The sequence below is a fragment of the Mixophyes fleayi genome, chromosome 6, assembly GCF_038048845.1.
Source record: "Mixophyes fleayi isolate aMixFle1 chromosome 6, aMixFle1.hap1, whole genome shotgun sequence".
Taxonomy (NCBI): domain Eukaryota; kingdom Metazoa; phylum Chordata; class Amphibia; order Anura; family Limnodynastidae; genus Mixophyes; species Mixophyes fleayi.
Window position 1 is genome coordinate 127351219 of NC_134407.1, and position 22222 is coordinate 127373440.

A 22222-nucleotide genomic window follows, 5' to 3' on the forward strand; every position below is an offset into this window, starting at 1 on the left:
AAGTGTCCTTGGTCGTTTCTCCTAGGCTACCCTATCGAGGTCTTAGATAAATCCGCAGATAAATTGTCCGTTCAAATCCTCAATGCTGCAAGATGTCTAGTTGCAAAGCATTGGAAAAACCCTGATCCTACATCTAGAAGATCCCCGTCTCAATCAGTTCATCTTGGAACTGATTGCTGTGTTATGTATACGCAATAAACTGATAGCCCAGATTTGGACTTTCGTGTCCACTATAAAAATAAATGAATAAAAACACACATAAACAACATTATATATAAAGTGCAATTTATGTTCTATATAATGTTGTCGTTTTTAACTTTTTTATTTATTTATTTTTTGAATGTTTGTTTTGGTTATGCCATCCTGAAATACTTAATAAATAGGCTCCCTCACCTCCTCATCTGCATGGGGGAAACTAGCTTATCACACCTGTTTCCACAAGCAAAAGGGTGCTTCACCATTTGAAAAGAATATTGCAGCAATAATTCACTTTATTGAATACGAATACTTGTATAATTGGCGGATAAAGCTAACATGATAATTCAGGTACTGCAGAATAAATTACATTTTAACAAATGATTAGCATAAAAATGGCTAGAATAGAATCAGTGTGGTATGTATTAAACATGACAATAGTGAAAGTTCACATTGGGCTAACATGATGTTACTGTATTGGTTTTTCGGACTCCCCCATATAAATGGAATGCCATGTTTGCAAACCCACATCACATTACTGGAAGTCAGAGATTAATTTTATCTGATTGGCATGGACACAAGGTGATTTTAGCCCCAAAATCCCCTGGCTTTACTCATTTAAACTAAACAAAAATCTGGGAAAAAGTTGCTCGATCATGTTTTTGTGGTATGAATAGAGAGCTGAACTCATTACAAACACTGACACCTCGCACAGCAAAACACTGTAAATTTTGCTTCTAAAGCAAAACTATTTCATTGCCAAACCACATACAGACTGCACCTTGTTCACAGACAGGATATGGTGCTTGGAGCAGAAGAGGATTTAAATCCTGACAAGTGTGTTGTCTTATGTATATGTTGACTTATAGTGCACTCGCTGTCTAAACTCTAAACAAAGCATAAGGAGCCATTTTTTAGACTGAACCATTTATCAACTTAGGAACTCGTGGCATCACAGATAAACAATAATTTCTAGGTAACCGATAGACCACTCAGTGCTCAGTATCAAATTGATGAGCCCCAGAAAAAATATGATACGATCACCGCTTACTTTTTTGGTAAAAAAAAAAAAAGTTATTTAGTAATACTGGAGATTTGGAGGGCAAAAAATAGTATAAAGCAGAGTCTGATACTGAGAATGTGGTTTGGCATCACGAAGGATGCAGATGAAGATCCCACACTGATTGGGAGCTAGCAAAGGAGAGGCAGACTTAATCCCTAATTAAGAAGTTGCTGAGGTTAGAGTGCCTCTAAATAACAACAGAGTAGTAATATAACCAATGTACAGTAAAAGATTAGCATAAACAATGATATCAGGACGATGAGGATTTTACTATTTCTATTTCCATTGACATATTAGATAATAGGTTTTCAAATTACTGTTAACTAGAAGGAAGTGTATCTCATTTTAGGTCTGACCACACTTCCTGCAGTGAATCTCTCCACAACAGTGTTTCAAATAACTATTGTTATACTGCCAGACTCTCTTCTTCTCAGAATACCAGAATATTGTTTCCATGTCTTATCAAATGCAAATGTCAAAACAATTCTAAAGGACTAACATGCAGTGATTAACTGCAAACATCTGGATAATAACACACTGACCCCATATACACTACATAGCCAAAAATATGTGGACACCCCATCTATTTAGTGTGTGTTGGCCATAATAGCCACACATTGCTGTCAGGTGCATAAAATCAAACATACAGCAATCTTCAAAGTCAAATATCAGTAGTAGATTGGGTCGTAGTGAAGAGCTCAGTGATTTTCAACGTGGCACTGACATAGGATGCCACCTTTCAGTGTGTCAAATTTCTGCCCGGCTAGAGCTTACCGAGTCAACTGAAGCAACAACAGCTCAGCTGTGAGTGCTGAGGCACGTAGCGCATAAATACAATCAGTCTATGGCTGCAAGAATCACAGCGGAGTTCAAAACGGTCTCTGAATGCAACATCAGCAAAAGAACTGTTCAACTGGAGCTTCATGAATTGGGTCTCCATGGCCAAGCAGCCTCAAACAAGCTTCAGATCACCATGCACAATGCCAAACGTCGACTGGAGTGTTATAAAGCACACTGCCATTGGACTCTGGAGCAGTCGAAAAGCTCTCTCTCGAGTGAGGAAAACGCTTCCTATCCAAATGCATACTGCCAACTGTTAAGTTTGGTGGAGGAAAAATAATAATCTGGAGCTCTTTCTCATGATTTGGCCTGGGCCCCTTAATTCCAGTGACTCAAAATTTTAATGCTACAGCATCTAATAATATTCTACAGAATTTTGTACTTCCAACTTTGAGGCAACTTTTCTGTTTCAGCATTATAATGCCCCCATGCACAAACCGAGGGCCATCATCAACAAATGGTTTCATAAGTTTGGTGTGGAAGTACTTGACTGGTATACACAGAGTCCTGACCTCAACCCCATTGAACACCATTTGGATGAATTGGAATGTCTACTGCAAGCCAGGCCTTATTGCCCAACATCAGTGCTCAGCCACACTAATGCTCTTGTAGACTTACTCTAAGTTAATGGAATAATAGTGGGATTCAGCCACCCTGCAACCTAAAACCCTTGTGTCCATTCTACGGTCGCAGAAAGTAAGAGAGAAGGAGATTACGACCCACAAATATGATGAAAAGGAGAATCTTCTTTTACTTCCACCATCATTCTGCTTTACTGGGTAACCTTTCCCCAATAAGAGAGATTTCACATTCTGGGAAAATTGAAGAATACAATTTTATAACGTACACAAAGGGACTCTTTTCTTTTTTTTATTCTTGCATGCCGGGAAAATACTGTCTGTTTTTGCATGTAGCACACAAATAATAGGCAGCTTTAGATTTATACTACAATTTAGAGTTAAGCGAGGAAATGTCCCCCTTCCAACTCTAAATCAATATGTACATTTTTAATTTGACCATCGCAGTGCAACATGGCTTTGCCACGATGTAAGGTGCACCTTCTAGTCCTAAGTCTATAAAAGTCCCAATATCACTTTCTAGTTGCTATTCTCTGCAGCTGACAGGTTACAACAGCTTTTTGGCCAATTGGAAGCCAGATTATCCAGAGAAAGGAAATCTAATCATCAACTTCTTTATTCAGTTCATGTTTCTACTGCTAGTTAGATGATACTCACACATAACATGCCCCCTACTGGCTGATAGGAGTCATGAAATACACAACTCTTACTTGTCATTTTTCTGGAAAGTATCACAGGTCACTATAGTAGAAAAGATGCATTTCTGACAGAGAACAGATTGCAACAATTCTGTAGATTCCAAGCCAATAGCCACCAACCAAAATACACCAAAATGTGTCTTTCTAGCACAACAAGACTAAAATATTCAGTATCTAATGTGACAGGGCCAGTGTCATCATATGGGAAGGAGAATGTCGTTCTGCTTTTTTTACCAGAGTTTTAATGGATGACGCAGAGTTCCCAACAGCATACCTGCCAAATCTCCCGGAATGTCTGGGAGACTCCAGAACTCTGGGTAGGTCTCCCAGACTCCCGGGAGAGAAGGGCATCCTACCGCCTCTGCCCACTTCCTAGCGAAGTGGACAAAATAAGAGCCGCAATTACTCCTTTATCAGGGAATCACATTTTGGCCCCGCCCCCAATGTAAAATGACGCATTCATGTCATTACGTGACAGGGCCAAAATTACCTGATTTCTCAAGCCCCGCCGCCTCCAGAAACTCCCGGAGGGGCACTATCAAAAGTTGTTAAGTATGCCCAAAAGCACAGAGCAGAGGTGTAAGGTTCCTGTCACACTGATGCTGGGAGGTTGCTGTGTGAAATGAAACGCTTTATGAAACTTTATGCATCCAACTTTTCCTTTGAAATGTGTTTCTCTAATGGGAAAAAAACACCTTGTATTGACTGTCTTATTTATATACATTCAGTAAACAGGTCCCACCCGCCAGTGTCACATTATTAGTTTTAACATAGTTTATGATGGAATGTCTAACAGTGGGTAAAGGCAGAACACATCACCACTTCCTATACTTATTTTTGTCCGTGCAATACATTACTAACAAAACACACACACATCATAATCCAACCTCCTACCCATTATCCACCAATTAGTAATTACCTTTCTTCCATCTAGTGCAAGCTACATGATACAAGCTACAGTGATTGGTTGCCAAGGGTCACTTCAGATTTGAACTGTAAATAAACCCTAGCAAATGTTACACTGTTACGCAATTAATAGATTAATTACCTCAAAATATGTTTCTGGGCCAAGAAAAATAGGAACTCTGTATTGCATGAACCTCGTACACTGTGTTATTCTGGGATGTTCCTTTTTATGCTACATCCAGAGCAGCCTGTCATGCATTCTGATTTGTCTATTCCATGTCAGTACATTCCATAAGCTAATTGGATTCTTAATTATGCTAATTATGATTGAAAACTTGTCATTGCTGTGCATTCCCTTAGCATGACAAAAGGCGATCTTTTGAGACATCTCATCTGCCATAACATTGGGTCACAAAGACAGTGTCCTGGGGTATAAATCTTAGTGAACTTTGTCAACTCTCATCTGTTCTCCAACATTATGTCACAGATATATTTCACGCTTGTGACTATGGCTCACATTATATTTTAAGTGAGACTGATAGAGCAGATCAAAGCAGGAGAAGATCTGCAGAAAAAAGAACGTTACTGACAGGAAATATACATTTCTGCTAAATTACATTTAAGGAAAAAAGCTGACAGGAATATGAGTGGACACAAGTGTGATGCTGAAAGGAACATGAGTGGACACTTTTATGGCTGTTGCTCGCTCTGCTCAAATTTCAGTAAAACGTGTCTGTCGTTCACCATCTGTCAGCAAAAACATCATCCACATCATGAATTGTGAGAGGTCATCAAATTAATTCACAAACGCAGTTGCTGACATTGAGGGACATTTATTAAAAACTTTATTATAGCAACAAGTTTATGAACATTTTTAGAGCAGAACCTTGACAAAAAAAAAAAAAAAGTTAAATACCACATGATTAAGAAACAGAATCTGAGGCTGGATGCAGAGTCTGCACATCCAGGAAGGATATAACAACACTAGAATCACTTTTCTACATGTTACACTAACCATTCTGTGAAGTCACCACACCCTGAAATGGATTCCACAGATTCCCTTGGTGACCCTAGCTGATCATACTACTCTCCAGGGCTCACGTCCCTCCGTAACATACTCTTGTTGTCAGTTTCCTGAGGCGTCTCAAATAATAAGGACTTTTGGATGCTATACACATTTTTATATATACATTTAGAAACCCTATCCCAATTATAACTTTACAACCATTATTACAAAATATATAGTATTTATCGGTGTCGTGGACTCTCACAACAGGGACAAGTGACATTACTGAGGCATAAAGCACTTTGTGCCTCAGGCCTCAGTAAACACATTCAGTTAGTCCATTAAGGTTATCATTTGAACTTTACTTTTTCTTGACAGCTTATGCAGTACAGGTTTCTGGTGCACAGAATAAGTGAAGTGCACTTTGTAGTAGCTATGCATATGAAATGTAATGTGTGATATCATATACATTATATGTACTGTAGTTTTTAGCATGTCAGTTTACTGACCACTGACCCAGTCAGAGAATATACAAAACATACAATTTTCAGTGCAACGGTGAACAACTAAGATTTCCATACACAGGCCTGTTATTACAGAAGCTTATTTTCAAACACTTACTTGATGACTGGGGCTAAAAGGCTGTGCAGGCGGGAGTACAGCCTCACACCCTGGAAAATAAAAGAACAGAAGACTGAATCATTAGTTATGTGACATGTCTTGCTAACATTGTAATACTTAATCCACCTCAATTAGAGCTGCCATTAAACCAAGTGCTGAACACAGAACTAATGACACTTATTACATGCTGTTCATTAAATGACATATTATAGATGGCCAGGGTACGAAGATTCTCCAAGAGGTCTATACTCTAAATTACAAGTGAGGCAGATATCACATAGGTGTCCTTTGTATGGACCATATAGTCCATATAGTCAAATGCCATATTTCCCCAGCTGCTAGTTACAATAATAATAAATAAATATATATATATATATATATATATATATATATATATATATATATCTTCGTACAGAACCACTCTCATACATCCTCTCACTAAGGATGAACCTTTGCAGTAAAATCTCTCAAATTCTTAAGTAAATAACCTATTCATACAAAATGAGCACATTTTTCTGTTACTATTTAAGTCCTTCTTGCTGTGTGAACTGATTCCTCCTAAACTCCAGGACCAGGCTACATTCAGATTCGGCCTCTACACATAATTACAAATACCCTCTGTGAAAGCTTTTTTCTGCTTGAAAGAGTCTGAAAATTACAGCAGTACCAGACTGAGACTAAACATTGTCTGGCCCAGAATCTGTAAAGTGACAAAAATGGTGACAAGGTGACAATGACACTTGGTTAAATGGTTTGTTACTGACAAATCTACAAGGTCACCTATGCAGGCAGATCTGTATTGTCTTATGAAAAAAGGCTACTGCTCGCTCCACATCGTTCGTTAAATACAAGTAGTCAAATGACCAGCTTTATGATCTCGGTCACTCTGATGATAAATGACTATAAATCAAGCTGGTCATTGCCATAACATCTCCTGGGAGACATGGATGATACCAGCAGATACCTGGTTTCATCTCATCACTCCGTCATGAATTATTATCCAGGTCCCATCTGTACATTACATTGCCAAGTGCTGTACGTCACACTGACATATTGGTTTTAATCACCCTAATGGTACCATTTTTAACACAAGTACTAATAAATATTGATGCATTGAATGCAATGACTTCTGGTAAAACTTAACCCCTTAATATGTGTCATGGCTTTGACAAACAGCTTGCCCTGAGGTCAGTACAGTATACGACAAGCAGAAAGCATACCTTTGACATGATGTCTTCCATCTCACTTCTCGCTTTGTATGTTCCGTCATCATAGCGGAAGCGATAGAGAACCTGTTCATTCTTAAACTGGTGCTTATCTGAAACTAATCATATGTAGGGTTTAAGTAATGTTATTAAATAGGTTTAATAGCTGCCATTTTTCTTTTTTGAAAAAAAAAATAAAAAAATCAGTGACTACAAAGTTTAATGGTTCCAAATCCTGAAAATATTAAATGTTTTACCAAAGAACTAGGAATCTTTTGTGTACAAACACGTCAGACAGGAAACCTACAGGATTTTAGCTTGATTTATCACCAATCAACAACAATCAATGTGTTAAAATGTATCAGAATTGACTAAAATATCACACCAGACACACATTCCATAAATTATTTAGTTACATTTTTTCTGCTAACCCAGCTTTAATTTCAGTGACATATTATGTAGATAGAAGGACACATTCAGCAGGCATCATAAATGCAAAAGACTCTCATTTAAAAGTCCAGAAAACACAGAATTGATGTTTAACAGAACAAATATGATAAATATTTAGGAATATAAGTCATACTCACTGGCCCAGTGACATAAAATTAGGCTGAGCTACTTTGGTAAAAGCTCTCTGACCCTTATAATAGCCCAGTCCCCATGCCGCTCTTGTTAGTCCTCAGCCTTATAATGGCTGTTATGAACCAGTAGAAATCCACCAAGGTGTTATAGACTATGACTGAGTATCACAAATTTCACCAATTTAAAAACCCAAAAATGTAACGCTCACCGTCAGCCCTCAGCTGTAAAGTAAGAATGGGTTTGTGATTATGGCTTTTGTTGCATTCTTACTCTAACGAATGGGAGATCAAAGGCTGCAGGATGCACTTACAGCTTGCCAATGACAACGATATTTCTAAACAATGATTTAGTCAGATGACAGTATTTCACACATGCAGCTGAAAATGATTATCACCCAACAAGCAACAGAACACAACACAGACACACACATGGGGCAGTTAAATAAGATGTGAGTTATCTTGCACATTATTTTTCCGCATAGAACAGACCACAAAATACGAGTAAACATTAGCGAATTAAGCCCTAGTTTCAGACGCAATCCTTACCACAGGTCTTAAAATGAATTACTCTTGGATCATTCCATGTTGAAAAAAGCTGTGCGACGCATCAAATTGCATCACCAGCCAAATATTCATTAGAAAACATTTCACAGGAATGGCACATGATGCACTATTCTACAGGGATGTCCACTGACATACATTTTTATCTACACAGAGAGACGTAAGACATACAGGAGTCTATGGGAATATAGTCTTTACTGAAACCAAATATTTGGTTTATTTTATAGATTAAAAAAATGCAAAAAATGAATATTAAGTCATGTTCTAGTGTCAGGAAGATGATGGATTAGTGATGTTTTATTGTTCAGTAAATTCCTTTGTATTCTTGTCATTCCATGGCTCCAAAAGTTGATAGAACATCCCACTGTAAGTTGCACAGTCTAAACCAGTGGTCAGGGAAATTCCTGGGGGTAAAGCTGCCGATTCACATGCTGTCAGTTGGATTGTAGACCCCTTTAAATGTGAAATTGCTGTTGTACCAGAAGAGCCTCAAGGGTTGGCAGAGGCACTTCTTGAGCTTCGATGCAATAATGAAGCAGGTATTGCATTTGAAAACAAAGCAGATCTGTCATATTTTTGGATGTCAACAGCTGCAAAGGCATTCAAAATTGCACATGAGGAGGCAGTCAAAAAGTTGCTGACTTTTGCAACAACCTACCTTTGCGAACAAGGATTTTCCACTCTAACTAACATAAAAACAAAACAGAGAAATCTATTGGACGTTGAAGCCTGTATCCAAATTGCTCTAACATCAAAATACCTCAATATTGATGCTCTCGTATAAAAAATGAAGCAACATCATTTCTCCAAAACCTGAAGTTTTGAAGTTGAAGCTTTCAAAGAAATGTTGAATAGATTCAATAAAATTTTGAATTCCAATAATTAATAATATATGATTTCCTTCCTTTCAAATCAAGGGGGTAACTTCGGCGTATCTAAATATATTTGGGGGTAAAAGGTAAAAAAGTTCCCTGACCCCTAGTCTAAACCATGCATAATGTCCAGACTGGCTAATCAGACAGAGAGCTGCAATTACGGCTATATGCCAGCTGTGGATGTTCCTCACACAAGACTCTGATTAGCATATCCTAGCACAAGAGAGCTCCAGAGATGATGGATGGGCACATAATGCAATACACAATAACAAATCAGTTTCTACTCTGTGCCTAGCCCTACAGGCACACTGACAAAGCAAAGGAAAGTGGAATTATGGTTTCTTATGGGACAATTCACTTGTGAGAATTGAGAAAACACACTATTATCATTCCTGCAAGGGAACAGAAATGAAACAAAACCACCAGTTTGTGCCTATAGTTAGATAAGAAAGTGGTGTTACGAAGTCATACAGACCTCTGAAGGAGAAGGCAATAGCATTAAAAGCCAATAAGCAGTGGGCAAAAATAAGTGAAGAAAAGAAATGATGGTACTCCCAAGTAATAGCTCTTAATATGTGCCCAAAGTAGGGATGTGCACCGGCCACTTTTGGTGTCTCGTGTTTTGTGTTTTGGATTCGGATTTGCTTGAGGTTTTGGGTTTGGATTTGTTTCGCAAAACACCTGACGAAAGGTGTTAAAATCAAGTTTTTTGGTTTATTTTCACCCCTACACTATTATTAACCTCAATAACATTCAATAACAATCATTTCCACTAATTCCCAGTCTATTCTGAACACCTCACAATATTGTTTTTAGTCCAAAACGTTTCACCGAGGTAGCTTTCTGGACTGCATAGTGCAGTGGCCCAGGTACACAATTTGGTACCGGGGCCACAATACCTCCGCCTTCAAATGGTCTGAATTCCACTGCACAGCTGCCTGCAGTAATATAGCAGTACCACTGGAATTATACTGCTGAATCAGTGAACTTTGTAATATAGCAGTACCACTGGAATTATACTGCTGAATCAGTGAACTTTGTAATATAGCAGTACCAATGGACTTATACTGCAGAATCAGTGAACTTTGTAATATTGCAGTACCAATGGACTTATACTGCAGGATTGTTTTTGGAATTTTTTTTTAATTTCTTTTTTTTATAATTATTATTTTTTTATTTGTTTTATAACTTTTTTAAAAATTTTTTATAACTTGGGAATAATGGGGAAATAACAATGCCCTTAGAAGGACAGAGCACAGGACACAGCACCACTGGACTGGGCGGAACACAGCACAGAACTGAACAGCACAGCACGAGATATAGCAGGACAGAGGACCACCTAACACAACCTCCCTCTACCCTGATCAATGCCCGAGTGAAGATGGCGGCGGCTAGCGGGGAATTTATAGAATACGAGTATCGCGAGATCCGACAGCGGGATTATGACTCAGAGCCTCGGTTTCAGTTTTGCAATTGGCGGGAATACCCGGATCTGTCTCGGATCCGGCTCGGATCGGCAACGTTCGGGTGGGCTCGGATTTCAGATATCCGAGCCCGCTCATCTCTAGCCCAAAGTCCACTGGCATGTTACATGCCTAAAGTGCTTTAAAACCCTGTGTAAAAGGCAAGTGTCTGAGATTATTTATTGATTCTAAAGGAAAGACAGAGAGAGTGAAAATAACCAGAAATTATTAATATGGATATGGCCACATGATCTGTAAGATATGGACAAAACATTATTATTGCCCCAGGATATGTCCACAGTAAAAATTTAGCAAAATTTGTAGCTGAATGTTATCTATATTAATAAAGTGAAATATGGTTCTTGGCTGGACGAACATCAACAGTAGATGCCCGATGTCTCACAAAGCAAGAAGATACTTTTTTAAAGAACAGATTACAATTTCTAAAGATGTTTCTTTCACCTTCAAGCACTGTTATTTTTGAAAAGATAAAGAAAGGAAATTGTTTTCTCATATCAAACTACACAAAAAGTGAAACAAGACCAACAATACAATTCACCACTCCACTCACTTGCCTCATCTCAAAATAGCACAGAGGACAGAGTATAAACATCCAGTGCATAGTACAAATGATAGGGTATAAAGATCCAGTGTGCAGCAGAGGACAGGGTATAAAGATCCAGTGTGCAGCAGAGGACAGGGTATAAAGATCCAGTGTGCAGCAGAAGACAGGGTATAAAGATCCAGTGTGCAGCACAGGACAGGGTATAAAGATCCAGTGTGTAGCACAGGACAGGGTATAAAGATCTAGTGTGCAGCACAGGACAGGGTATAAAGATCCAGTGTGCAGCACAGGACAGGGTATAAAGATCTAGTGTGCAGCACAGGACAGGGTATAAAGATCCAGTGTGTAGCACAGGACAGGGTATAAAGATCTAGTGTGCAGCACAGGACAGGGTATAAAGATCCAGTGTGCAGCAGAGGACAGGGTATAAAGATCCAGTGTGCAGCAGAGGACAGGGTATAAAGATCCAGTGTGCAGCAGAAGACAGGGTATAAAGATCCAGTGTGCAGCAGAGGACAGGGTATAAAGATCCAGTGTGCAGCAGAGGACAGGGTATAAAGATCTAGTGTGCAGCACAGGACAGGGTATAAAGATCCAGTGTGCAGCAGAGGACAGGGTATAAAGATCCAGTGTGCAGCAGAGGACAGGGTATAAAGATCCAGTGTGCAGCAGAAGACAGGGTATAAAGATCCAGTGTGCAGCACAGGACAGGGTATAAAGATCCAGTGTGCAGCACAGGACAGGGTATAAAGATCCAGTGTGCAGCACAGAGGACAGGGTATAAAGATCCAGTGTGCAGCACAGAGGACAGGGTATAAAGATCCAGTGTGCAGCAGAGGACAGGTAAAAACATCCAGTGTGCAGCACAGAGGACAGGGTACAAAGATCCAGTGTGCAGCACAGGACAGGGTATAAAGATCCAGTGTGCAGCAGAAGACAGGGTATAAAGATCCAGGGTGCAGCAGAGGACAGGGTATAAAGATCCAGTGTGCAGCAGAGGACAGGGTATAAAGATCCAGTGTGCAGCACAGGACAGGGTATAAAGATCCAGTGTGCAGCACAGGACAGGGTATAAAGATCCAGTGTGCAGCACAGGACAGGGTATAAAGATCCAGTGTGCAGCAGAAGACAGGGTATAAAGATCCAGTGTGCAGCACAGAAGACAGGGTATAAAGATCCAGTGTGCAGCACAGAGGACAGGGTATAAAGATCCAGTGTGCAGCACAGAGGACAGGGTATAAAGATCCAGTGTGCAGCAGAGGACAGGTAAAAACATCCAGTGTGCAGCACAGAGGACAGGGTATAAAGATCCAGTGTGCAGTACAGGACAGGGTACAAACATCCAGTCCGCAGTACAGAGGACAGGGTATAAAGATCTAGTGTGCAGTACAGGACAGGGTATAAAGATCTAGTGTGCAGTACAGGACAGGGTACAAACATCCAGTGTACAGCACAGAGGACAGGGTATAAACATCCAGTCCGCAGTACAGAGGACAGGGTATAAAGATCTAGTGTGCAGCACAGGACAGGGTATAAAGATCCAGTGTGCAGCACAGGGCAGGGTATAAAGATCTAGTGTGCAGCACAGGACAGGGTATAAAGATCCAGTGTGCAGCAGAGGACAGGGTAAAAACATCCAGTGTGCAGCACAGGACAGGGTATAAAGATCCAGTGTGCAGCAGAAGACAGGGTATAAAGATCCAGTGTGCAGCAGAAGACAGGGTATAAAGATCCAGTGTGCAGCACAGGACAAGGTATAAAGATCCAGTGTGCAGCACAGGACAGGGTATAAAGATCCAATGTGCAGCACAGGACAGGGTATAAAGATCCAATGTGCAGCACAGGACAGGCTATAAAGATCTAGTGTGCAGCACAGGACAGGGTATAAAGATCCAGTGTGCAGCAAAAGACAGGGTATAAAGATCCAGTGTGCAGCAGAGGACAGGGTATAAAGATCCAGTGTGCAGCACAGAGGACATGGTATAAAGATCCAGTGTGCAGCACAGAGGACAGGGTATAAAGATCCAGTGTGCAGCAGAGGACAGGTAAAAACATCCAGTGTGCAGCACAGAGGACAGGGTATAAAGATCCAGTGTGCAGTACAGGACAGGGTACAAACATCCAGTCCGCAGTACAGAGGACAGGGTATAAAGATCTAGTGTGCAGTACAGGACAGGGTATAAAGATCTAGTGTGCAGTACAGGACAGGGTACAAACATCCAGTGTACAGCACAGAGGACAGGGTATAAACATCCAGTCCGCAGTACAGAGGACAGGGTATAAAGATCTAGTGTGCAGCACAGGACAGGGTATAAAGATCCAGTGTGCAGCACAGGGCAGGGTATAAAGATCTAGTGTGCAGCACAGGACAGGGTATAAAGATCCAGTGTGCAGCAGAGGACAGGGTAAAAACATCCAGTGTGCAGCACAGGACAGGGTATAAAGATCCAGTGTGCAGCAGAAGACAGGGTATAAAGATCCAGTGTGCAGCAGAAGACAGGGTATAAAGATCCAGTGTGCAGCACAGGACAAGGTATAAAGATCCAGTGTGCAGCACAGGACAGGGTATAAAGATCCAATGTGCAGCACAGGACAGGGTATAAAGATCCAATGTGCAGCACAGGACAGGCTATAAAGATCTAGTGTGCAGCACAGGACAGGGTATAAAGATCCAGTGTGCAGCAAAAGACAGGGTATAAAGATCCAGTGTGCAGCAGAGGACAGGGTATAAAGATCCAGTGTGCAGCACAGAGGACATGGTATAAAGATCCAGTGTGCAGCAGAGGACAGGGTAAAAACATCCAGTGTGCAGCACAGAGGACAGGGTATAAAGATCCAGTGTGCAGCACAGAGGACAGGTTATAAAGATCCAGTGTGCAGCAGAGGACAGGGTAAAAACATCCAGTGTGCAGCACAGAGGACAGGGTATAAAGATCCAGTGTGCAGCACAGAGGACATAAAATTATAAATTCTGAATCACTAAATACTTCAGTAAGAGACATATTCTTCAGGATGTTAGACTGTGTGGAGAGGAGAAAAATGAATTTACATAAAACAGAGGAGTGGTAGTCAAAATTCAGAACAAAATATTCAGGATCTGCTCATGCGGAGGGTTAGATTTGCAGAACCAGAACGTTACATACTAAATTATAGAGAGCAGTGACAGCTTCAGGTGGAGATAGCTGTAAGAGCGGTAAACAAAAAGGGTGGGTGACAAAAGATTCTCATACCCGCTATAGTCAGCACAATCTAAAGTCACATTGGAACAATGTTTCCATAATCCATATTGATTTGAAACATGCTACTTCCAATCACGTGATGCATCCCTGCTGCCATTTCTGATTATTATCTGTCAGTGTTCTAACCACAAATCAGAATCAGCCCTGCAGTATGTTCCCATATATATTACAGGAAAATTATTAACTCATTTGTGTAAGGGACAAAGATAAAATGAACTGAACATGTTCACAAGGAAGTAACACTGAGATTCAAACCTAAATCTGTAGAGTGAAGCAACCAATTAGGACATCACAAAAAAAAGAATTATCCAGTTCCTATAGCCCTTTAATTACAAGTCACATTGTTTTGTATATTCATTTTTTTACAGCCAGCTCTCTGACCACATCAGACACATAATTATGCTTCGTTTCTTCTCTTTGTAGAAGACTTCATTATAAAAGACAGTAGAAAAAATTGACCATGTGGAACCATATCTTGTTATATCTGAGTCAATTTGGGACAATCGTGTTTTAGAACCCTTGTATTGTTAGTAAATTAGAAGATTGATTGACCACCTTGTTTCTCTAAAATGTCAAAAGTTTATTTTTTTAGATTTGTAATATTGGAGCCCATAACTGTTTTCAGTACAATTTTTATTTATGTGAACAATTAGAAAAGGGGTGTGGGAAGAATAGCTGTTGTGTAATGTGTTCTCTCATTCATAAGTTTCATTTCAGATAATCAGCACAGAAGGAAAACCGCTAAGTCATAAATGATGCGTCTTGAAAGTAAGAAAATCTCCAGGAAACCCTCCTCAGGTGAACATTATCAATGCTGTTATAAAATTATTGTTGTGTGTCTTACCATGATGAATGATTCCATTCTCCAGTAAGGCTTGGCCCAGGTTCACCCCTTCCTCTGGTTTGCTGATCTCCCCATTCTCCATAAGCCAGGACACAAATTCGCTGTAACAGAGAACAGGAAAAATGAGCGGGCGACAAATTTACATGACTGGAAAAATGCAAAACTTGTTATAAAACTTATCACTATACTGTTGCATTCCTTAGAATGTAATCACTATTATCCACTGCTTATCTATCTGTCATTTATTGAGCTTCACTGATAATATGTTAAAACACATTTTTTTGTAGAGTTTGTGGTTTTGAAGTGTTTTTGAAGAGGACAATGGTGCATCTCATTAACACTCTGAGGCGCTGTTATGAGTTTGGGTGGAAATTCGCTGAGGTTTAGATACATGTCAGAAGATAATCAGCAGATTCTCATTTGCTACTGGTTACTGCAAAATGGAACAAACCCAAACAATAAAAATAAGCTACATTTTTCATATACAGTGTAAGAAAAAATACCACTGAACTTTGCAAGTTTCAGTTAGTACATATTTTATATATACAGCTTTGTTGTTATGCTCCACCTCTGTAGTATCTTGTAGAATTGGGATTTTATAACCTGCAGGTGGCGACGTTACAACTGCAACAAGAGAATAGTCTATAACTAAAATCTCTCCAAAGATCGCAACATATTAAAGAGCAGAGAAAGTACAATACACTATAGATCACAAAAATAAAATATGGTTTGTTGTGGTTGTTTCTATGGTAAAAAAAAAAGTACCATAAATGTTACCCTATTTGGGAAACCTGGTTCACATTTGCCACCTCTCCATAGCTTACAGCTACCCTTCACACAATAATCACCTACATAGCCTGGCCTTATTTAACAACTTACTGGGCATGATACATTACCTTCTTCTGTGATACTCTTACATGGGTGCACCACATTCTCCCTTTCTTCTTACCTTCCCTCCATCTCTTATTCTTCCCTCCCCAATATTTTACATTTAAAAAAATTGTCTAAAATGACACTTTAACAATGTTCTTTTCTCTATAATTGTTACACTGTTTAACTGGGTTGAAAAGACGCCCACTATATATCACCGTCATGTGTCTTGTAGGACATCTGAGACACAGAACCATTGGAGGCAGGTAAGAGGTGTGTCCCAAGAGAACTGGATTTCACCAGGCAGGAGCTCAGGAGTGTCTTAATTACAGAAAGATTGATAAACTGCAGGCCCAGAACTGGGGTAAGTTGGAAAGATTGATGGTCTGTCACCAGAGAGATGGATTGTACCAGACAGAATCCTGAATGACAGAGCACAGACAGCTACAATGGGAGACAGGAGGGAGCCTTGTCCCAAGATAGTTGGAACTACAGAGAGTAATCACAGTGACTGGATGAGGAAAGACTTCAGCAGTCCTGACACTGTAGCATTTATAGTTTGGCTCTATAGGAAATGTGGTAAGTTGCCTAGCTGCCCATTTGATAGAGAGGGTATGGACCTAATGAGGGCTAGGTGTTTGCTGTTTTCTTTAAACCAGTGGGTTTTGCTGTACAGTTGCTTATAATTAAAACTAATTTATGTTTCACATCAATTTATGTTTCACCGCTCAACGTTTTCTTTTTTTAAATCTTATTCAGTTGATAGTTTACATCGGTTTATTAGCACAAAAATGTTGCATCAAAATTAGTGATCAGTTACAGACAGTCAACTCTGGAGTGGTGCAAACCTGTTCATTTTACATATATAAATGAGCTATTTGTACACACGCCAGAACAGGAATATTTCTGTAAATGCATTTTAAGAATATCTCCCCAGCTAAACAACAAGCTGCCATAAGGGGCTGTTACATCTAAATTTTGCATCTGTAAAACAGGCAAAACTGAGCAAATATAGCAGCAATAGACGCAATAGCTTTGTGCTGTACTTCTGCACTTCTTCCCATTTTTACATTTGTTTTTAACTACTGTAAGGATACCGGGTTTACTTTTAGCCTTCTTGTGCTCATTTAACCCAGTACATTTTAGGAGATCTAAGTCACACAGGCAACAACAGTTAGAAAGTACAACAGTATAATTATTGTGCAAAAACACAAACACTCGAAAATACACTATGAAATGCCCAGCAAATTTACCCCACTATCCCAAGGACTGCCGTCACCTGTGTTTCCTTGTCCATTGGTCGTGGCTATGCGGCCCAGTATTTTCTCCTTTACTAGTGTGGTAGGACTCAAGTCCAGCAGGCTCACCAAGTAACACGACTAACAGAGTTTTAGTGATCTCAAACAGCAATAACAAAATACTTTGTCTAAAGTCGATAGTCTATGCGTTGCAGCCTAAACTTCACGCATAGACTATCCCAAGCAGAACACCTGGGCCTGGCCTACTTCTTTTAAGACAGTTTGGTTACTTCAATCACAAGGGCTGGGCCATGGTGGTCTTAGTAAGAGGACCTACCAGGGATGGGCAGCTGCCATAAGGGGCTGTTACCCTAGCTGGCCACAGCACTGTGCAATGGGGCCCCACTAAGGAAAACTAAAAAGTGGTAGGAGGCTCCCAGTTTAGCCCATTCCATTAGTTTTACCCAAAATCTGACTTGATATCATGGTACTGCAGCCCCTCGGCGGGACATGTGTCCGGGACCCTTCCAACTACCCAGATCCCACCTGGCAGCATTTAAGACTAAACAATAGCAATGCCATTATACAATACAAGTATCAAATTAGAAAATGTAACATATGGGGGTAAGTTGAAAACACATATACATGAATGCCTTCCTTACAAGCATAAAGCCTTAGATCAGGTGTCCAGTGGGTATTACCTTTTATTTGCAAAGGCCAGAGAGCCTTGTATCACCACACCTACATACTACCTGATCTAAATCATTTCTATTTAATGACAGTTCCAAAACAATCAGGTCTCCCTATCATTTACTAATTAAGGAAATATGTGATGTGGGCCTATAGAGGTCAATCTAATTTAGCTGGTCCAGAAATAACAAAATATGTTCCATATATAGGATGGGCAGTTTCAGGTAAATTAATGATTGTGGCTTCATTTTATTTATAAACTCTCAATTATTATCCCTTGCACATAACTAAAAGGTACAAAGTAAAGATTTAAAAACTTCCTACCATCAGACAATCCCAGGTAATCTTGAGATTTATCAGTGATCTTTACTCACAGGACCGGTATTTCTCTGGAGCAGTGCGTACCCAGAGTGTGCAAACCGAGATCTATTCAGCTGGTTTACAACGGAAACATGTAGTTATGGTAAACAGCAATCCAGCTAAACGCAAATCATTATTTTGCTACAAAACTGAGGAATTAAATTATCTAAAACAGCCAAAATAAAACAGAGACCAGCTGCAGTCACTGCTCTACTGTGCAATTACAAATCTGTACGATCAGCATTCGCTAACTGAAAATCTCAAAAGTAAGAATGTGATGGAATAATGAGCGCTTTAAAGAGCATGTCTCCTCTGAAACAAAATATTTTAAGATCACCAGCTTTCTGAGGAAATACAGTATAATGATTGGACACAACCTAGTAAGAATGAGAGGTCTATTTACTCATTGTAGTGGTACAAAAAAAAAATCAGTTTTCACAGGATTTAGGGCCCTTTAACAAACAGACCTCTGAAACTTCAAACTCACAAAAAACAGGCAAGTCAAGTTCGGCCTCAAACTCTTTTTTGCCTCCAGCTCATTTTTAAAAAACAGTTGTCCTCCAGCTCAAATCTCACAAGTAGGTCCCGCTCAATTATCAGAAGTCATCCAGCTCAAATCCCAGGAATCGGTGCCCACTCAACTACCACAAGTCGGTGTCCGCTCAATTTCCACAAGTCGGCACCCGCACATTTCTCCCTAAACGTCCAGCTTAATTCCCACTGATTAAATCCAGCTCAAGCTCAATGTGCCTAAGTCAACTCCCGCTTAATGATCACGAGTTGGCACCAGTTCATAATTCAGAAGACATTACATGTGAATAAGCACTCGGGTTTAGCTCAAATCCCATAAAACAACTCTTATAACATAAAAACATAAGTGGGAAATGTAAAAACAAAACAATCATGTCAGTTTCTGTTTCAGGACATCGCTGGTTAATTTCAAAACCAGCGGCAAGATGAAGAAATGTCTACAGAGAGAATTGTCATCTTCCTCCTCTTTCATTCAATGCACACCATCAAAAGAGCCTTAAAATCTAAAAGGCATGATTTATAATTAGCCGTGACCAAATATCTTAGCTCCTCTTCTCTCCAAGTGAAACACATTAAATGTAACTCCCTTGAACGTATTAAAAGAACTCTCCCTTTCAAGATTCTCTACCAAGAGGATTGTCAATAGAGAGGGAAACAGACCGCCAGCTAAATGTGTTTATAACATAACAACAAATCGCTCATATTATTATATGGTGTCCACATAGCCTACAGTGAAAGTGTGTGCTGGAGATGTTTATGGGACAAACTTTCCATGCTGGGTCTATTGGATCAAGATGGATATCGATTTTGGTGGACTTTGGACAATGTACACACTAAATACTTAATCCTGGAAAACTCTAAGGCTGTTTAAGGCTACAAACAGGATTCCTGATAAAATATACTGTCATGAACAGAGCTCCCGTAAGAAACACAGATGTTGGGGATATAAGGCTCAGCCTCATCCATATTTGAGACTAAGAGTGTGCTATTAAATACATCAATGTGTATCTGCCCAGGGTTAGTTGTAAAAGGGAAACATTTGGTAGATCTCTTGCTGTCAGCAATCTACTAATCTGCTGAATGTATCAATGTGCATCTTGCAACTGGAAGATGCAACTGAGTCAGTTATCTAATAATCCACAGAATATATTAAGATATATTTGTCAGGTGGTAGAAATAGATAAATGTTCTGCAGATCTCTAGACAGGTCAGTAATTTAAAAAAGTTAAAAGTCATTTGCACAAAATCCAAGATGAAGATAAGGGGCCTGATTAATCACAGGACATAAATGGGGATTGTCGTCATTTATTTCCCTGTCCAATAACACCTCCCCCTATTATTTACACAGCTATGTAGTAACATACAGTTATGCCCCCAGCTAAAATATATTGGTTATAACTAGTGATTCCAGAATGTGGTTTACTACAAAACATTGCTAAAATGTCTGGAATGTAAACAATTATTCTTTTTAAGTTTAATGAACATGGCAGCACATACACTTGTAAGAATACGTGATCCATTCACATGATGTGAGAGGAAGTGATCTCTGCTTATAGGGAAGGAAAACAAAACAGTGAACCCTGAATGAGGCCATGGTGTTCCTCCGATTTTACACCCTTTTACACCTCAGTTTAACATTCCAAAATATTTTGGTGGAAAACTCAGTGCACTGTCTAACCTTGTGTTTGAAATATGAAACACATACGTAGCTTTATAACACAAAGCTGCTCCAACTGTACAAGCTTTCTTATGAAAGACATATTTATCTTCCTGCGAATATGAGCTCAGAGCAAGGGGAGGATAATGAGATCTCCATGTAACCTTTCCTTTATTTTTATAAATCATCCTGACTCCCCACAACTGGTAGAACAATCCCATGTGTAACACCCCGCAGTTCTGAAGAACGCACCTCAGACCCCAGAATTAACAATCACTGTCCAGGGCGGACACACAAATAACTTGGAATGAACGCAGCACTCCGTGCAAATGTAGCGATAAATCTGATTGGTGCCAGTTGTCAACGTTATGAGCTTTTTATTCGTTCAAAGCTCTGTGTGTGTCATGTCCAAGAGAGTAACCATCTACAGGGGTAAGGGTGAGTTTCTCAGGAGCTTAGAAGATGCACAGTAAATTCAGTTGCAGGAGGAGGGTTTAATCTGGAATTGATCTAATTTGAACCAGTGACATCTTTAGAGACAGCCACAACATTAGCAATATTTGTAGTTCTCCAGTTGTGCAACAAGACTCCATCTACACTAACAGAGGTAAGTGAGCAACAGAATATTAGACAGCATCTCCAGAATCCAGTCCACTGTAAAGAGAATACAATTAATGCTTAGGACACCATCACAACAGTTTATGTTATCTAAAACCCTCAGCTCAGCTCTATACACAGGGACTAAGGTAATCTACAAAGTCATTGTGATTCTATTTTTAGAAAAACATTTGGGCACAGTGAGAATTTTGGAATGGTCTGGTAGAGCTGATAAGTGCAAACTTTTACTCTGTGTGTGAAAAATCTCAAGAGGCACAGATTCCCTCCCTAAACCAGCCTTCAAAGCAGTGAATGGGCGCCCTGTCAATGCCAGGCTGATTACGTATGCGGACTGTGACCGCTCTGAAACCATGCAGAGCTTTTCAGGTCACTGTCATGAATGGTTCTTTTCAGCCATGCAACTTACTTTCCATGGAAGCATTTGGGAATTGTGCTGAACTTTCTCCTCCGGTCTTTGATGAGACTCGATTTCTTGCTGACTATGTGGTAGAGTTTTTCCCCTTTCTCTGCGATCATGACATAGGCATCTCTCTCCATCCCAAGCTTCAGACCTGCAGGGGCAGACAACATAATGTTATATAGACAGAGCTTGCTCCGTATAACTATAAGCTCTTCTGGCCAGAGATGCCATCCACATTTGCCTTTGGGCATATAAAAGGGAAAAAGTACTTAATGTAAAACAATAGTTTATTTTCTGTTATAAATGAATTTGCAACTATTCAAAGGAAGCCACTATATTGCTCACATGTCCAACTTCAGTCATAGAATTTACTGGAATACCGCTTTTAGTTACATAGATAATGGAGGATCACAATAATAACTTTCTCTGACATTGGAGTAAACACAGTCTATAAAACTACCAATCAGCATAACTGAAAAACAGATAACATAGAACAAACTGGGGTAAATTTATCAAGCTGCAGGTTTGAAGGTTTGAAGAAGTGCAGATGTTGCCTATAGCAACCAATTAGATTCTAGCTGTAATTTTGTAGAATGTACTAAATAAATGATAACTAGA

At 39.7% G+C, this 22222-nt stretch overlaps 1 protein-coding gene across 1 annotated transcript in view; it reads right to left on the reverse strand.

Annotated features, from left to right (window-relative positions):
* The window catches only part of PREX1 (phosphatidylinositol-3,4,5-trisphosphate dependent Rac exchange factor 1), a 192644-nt gene that overhangs the window by 53095 nt on the left and 117327 nt on the right, over window positions 1-22222 (reverse strand). Inside the window, exons 10-13 of the mRNA XM_075176396.1 lie at window positions 21611-21755; window positions 15241-15341; window positions 7128-7231; window positions 5908-5957 (exon numbers count right to left, since the gene is read on the reverse strand). Of these exons, the coding sequence (XP_075032497.1) occupies window positions 5908-5957; window positions 7128-7231; window positions 15241-15341; window positions 21611-21755 (400 nt within the window). The remainder of the gene's footprint in view (window positions 1-5907; window positions 5958-7127; window positions 7232-15240; window positions 15342-21610; window positions 21756-22222) is intronic.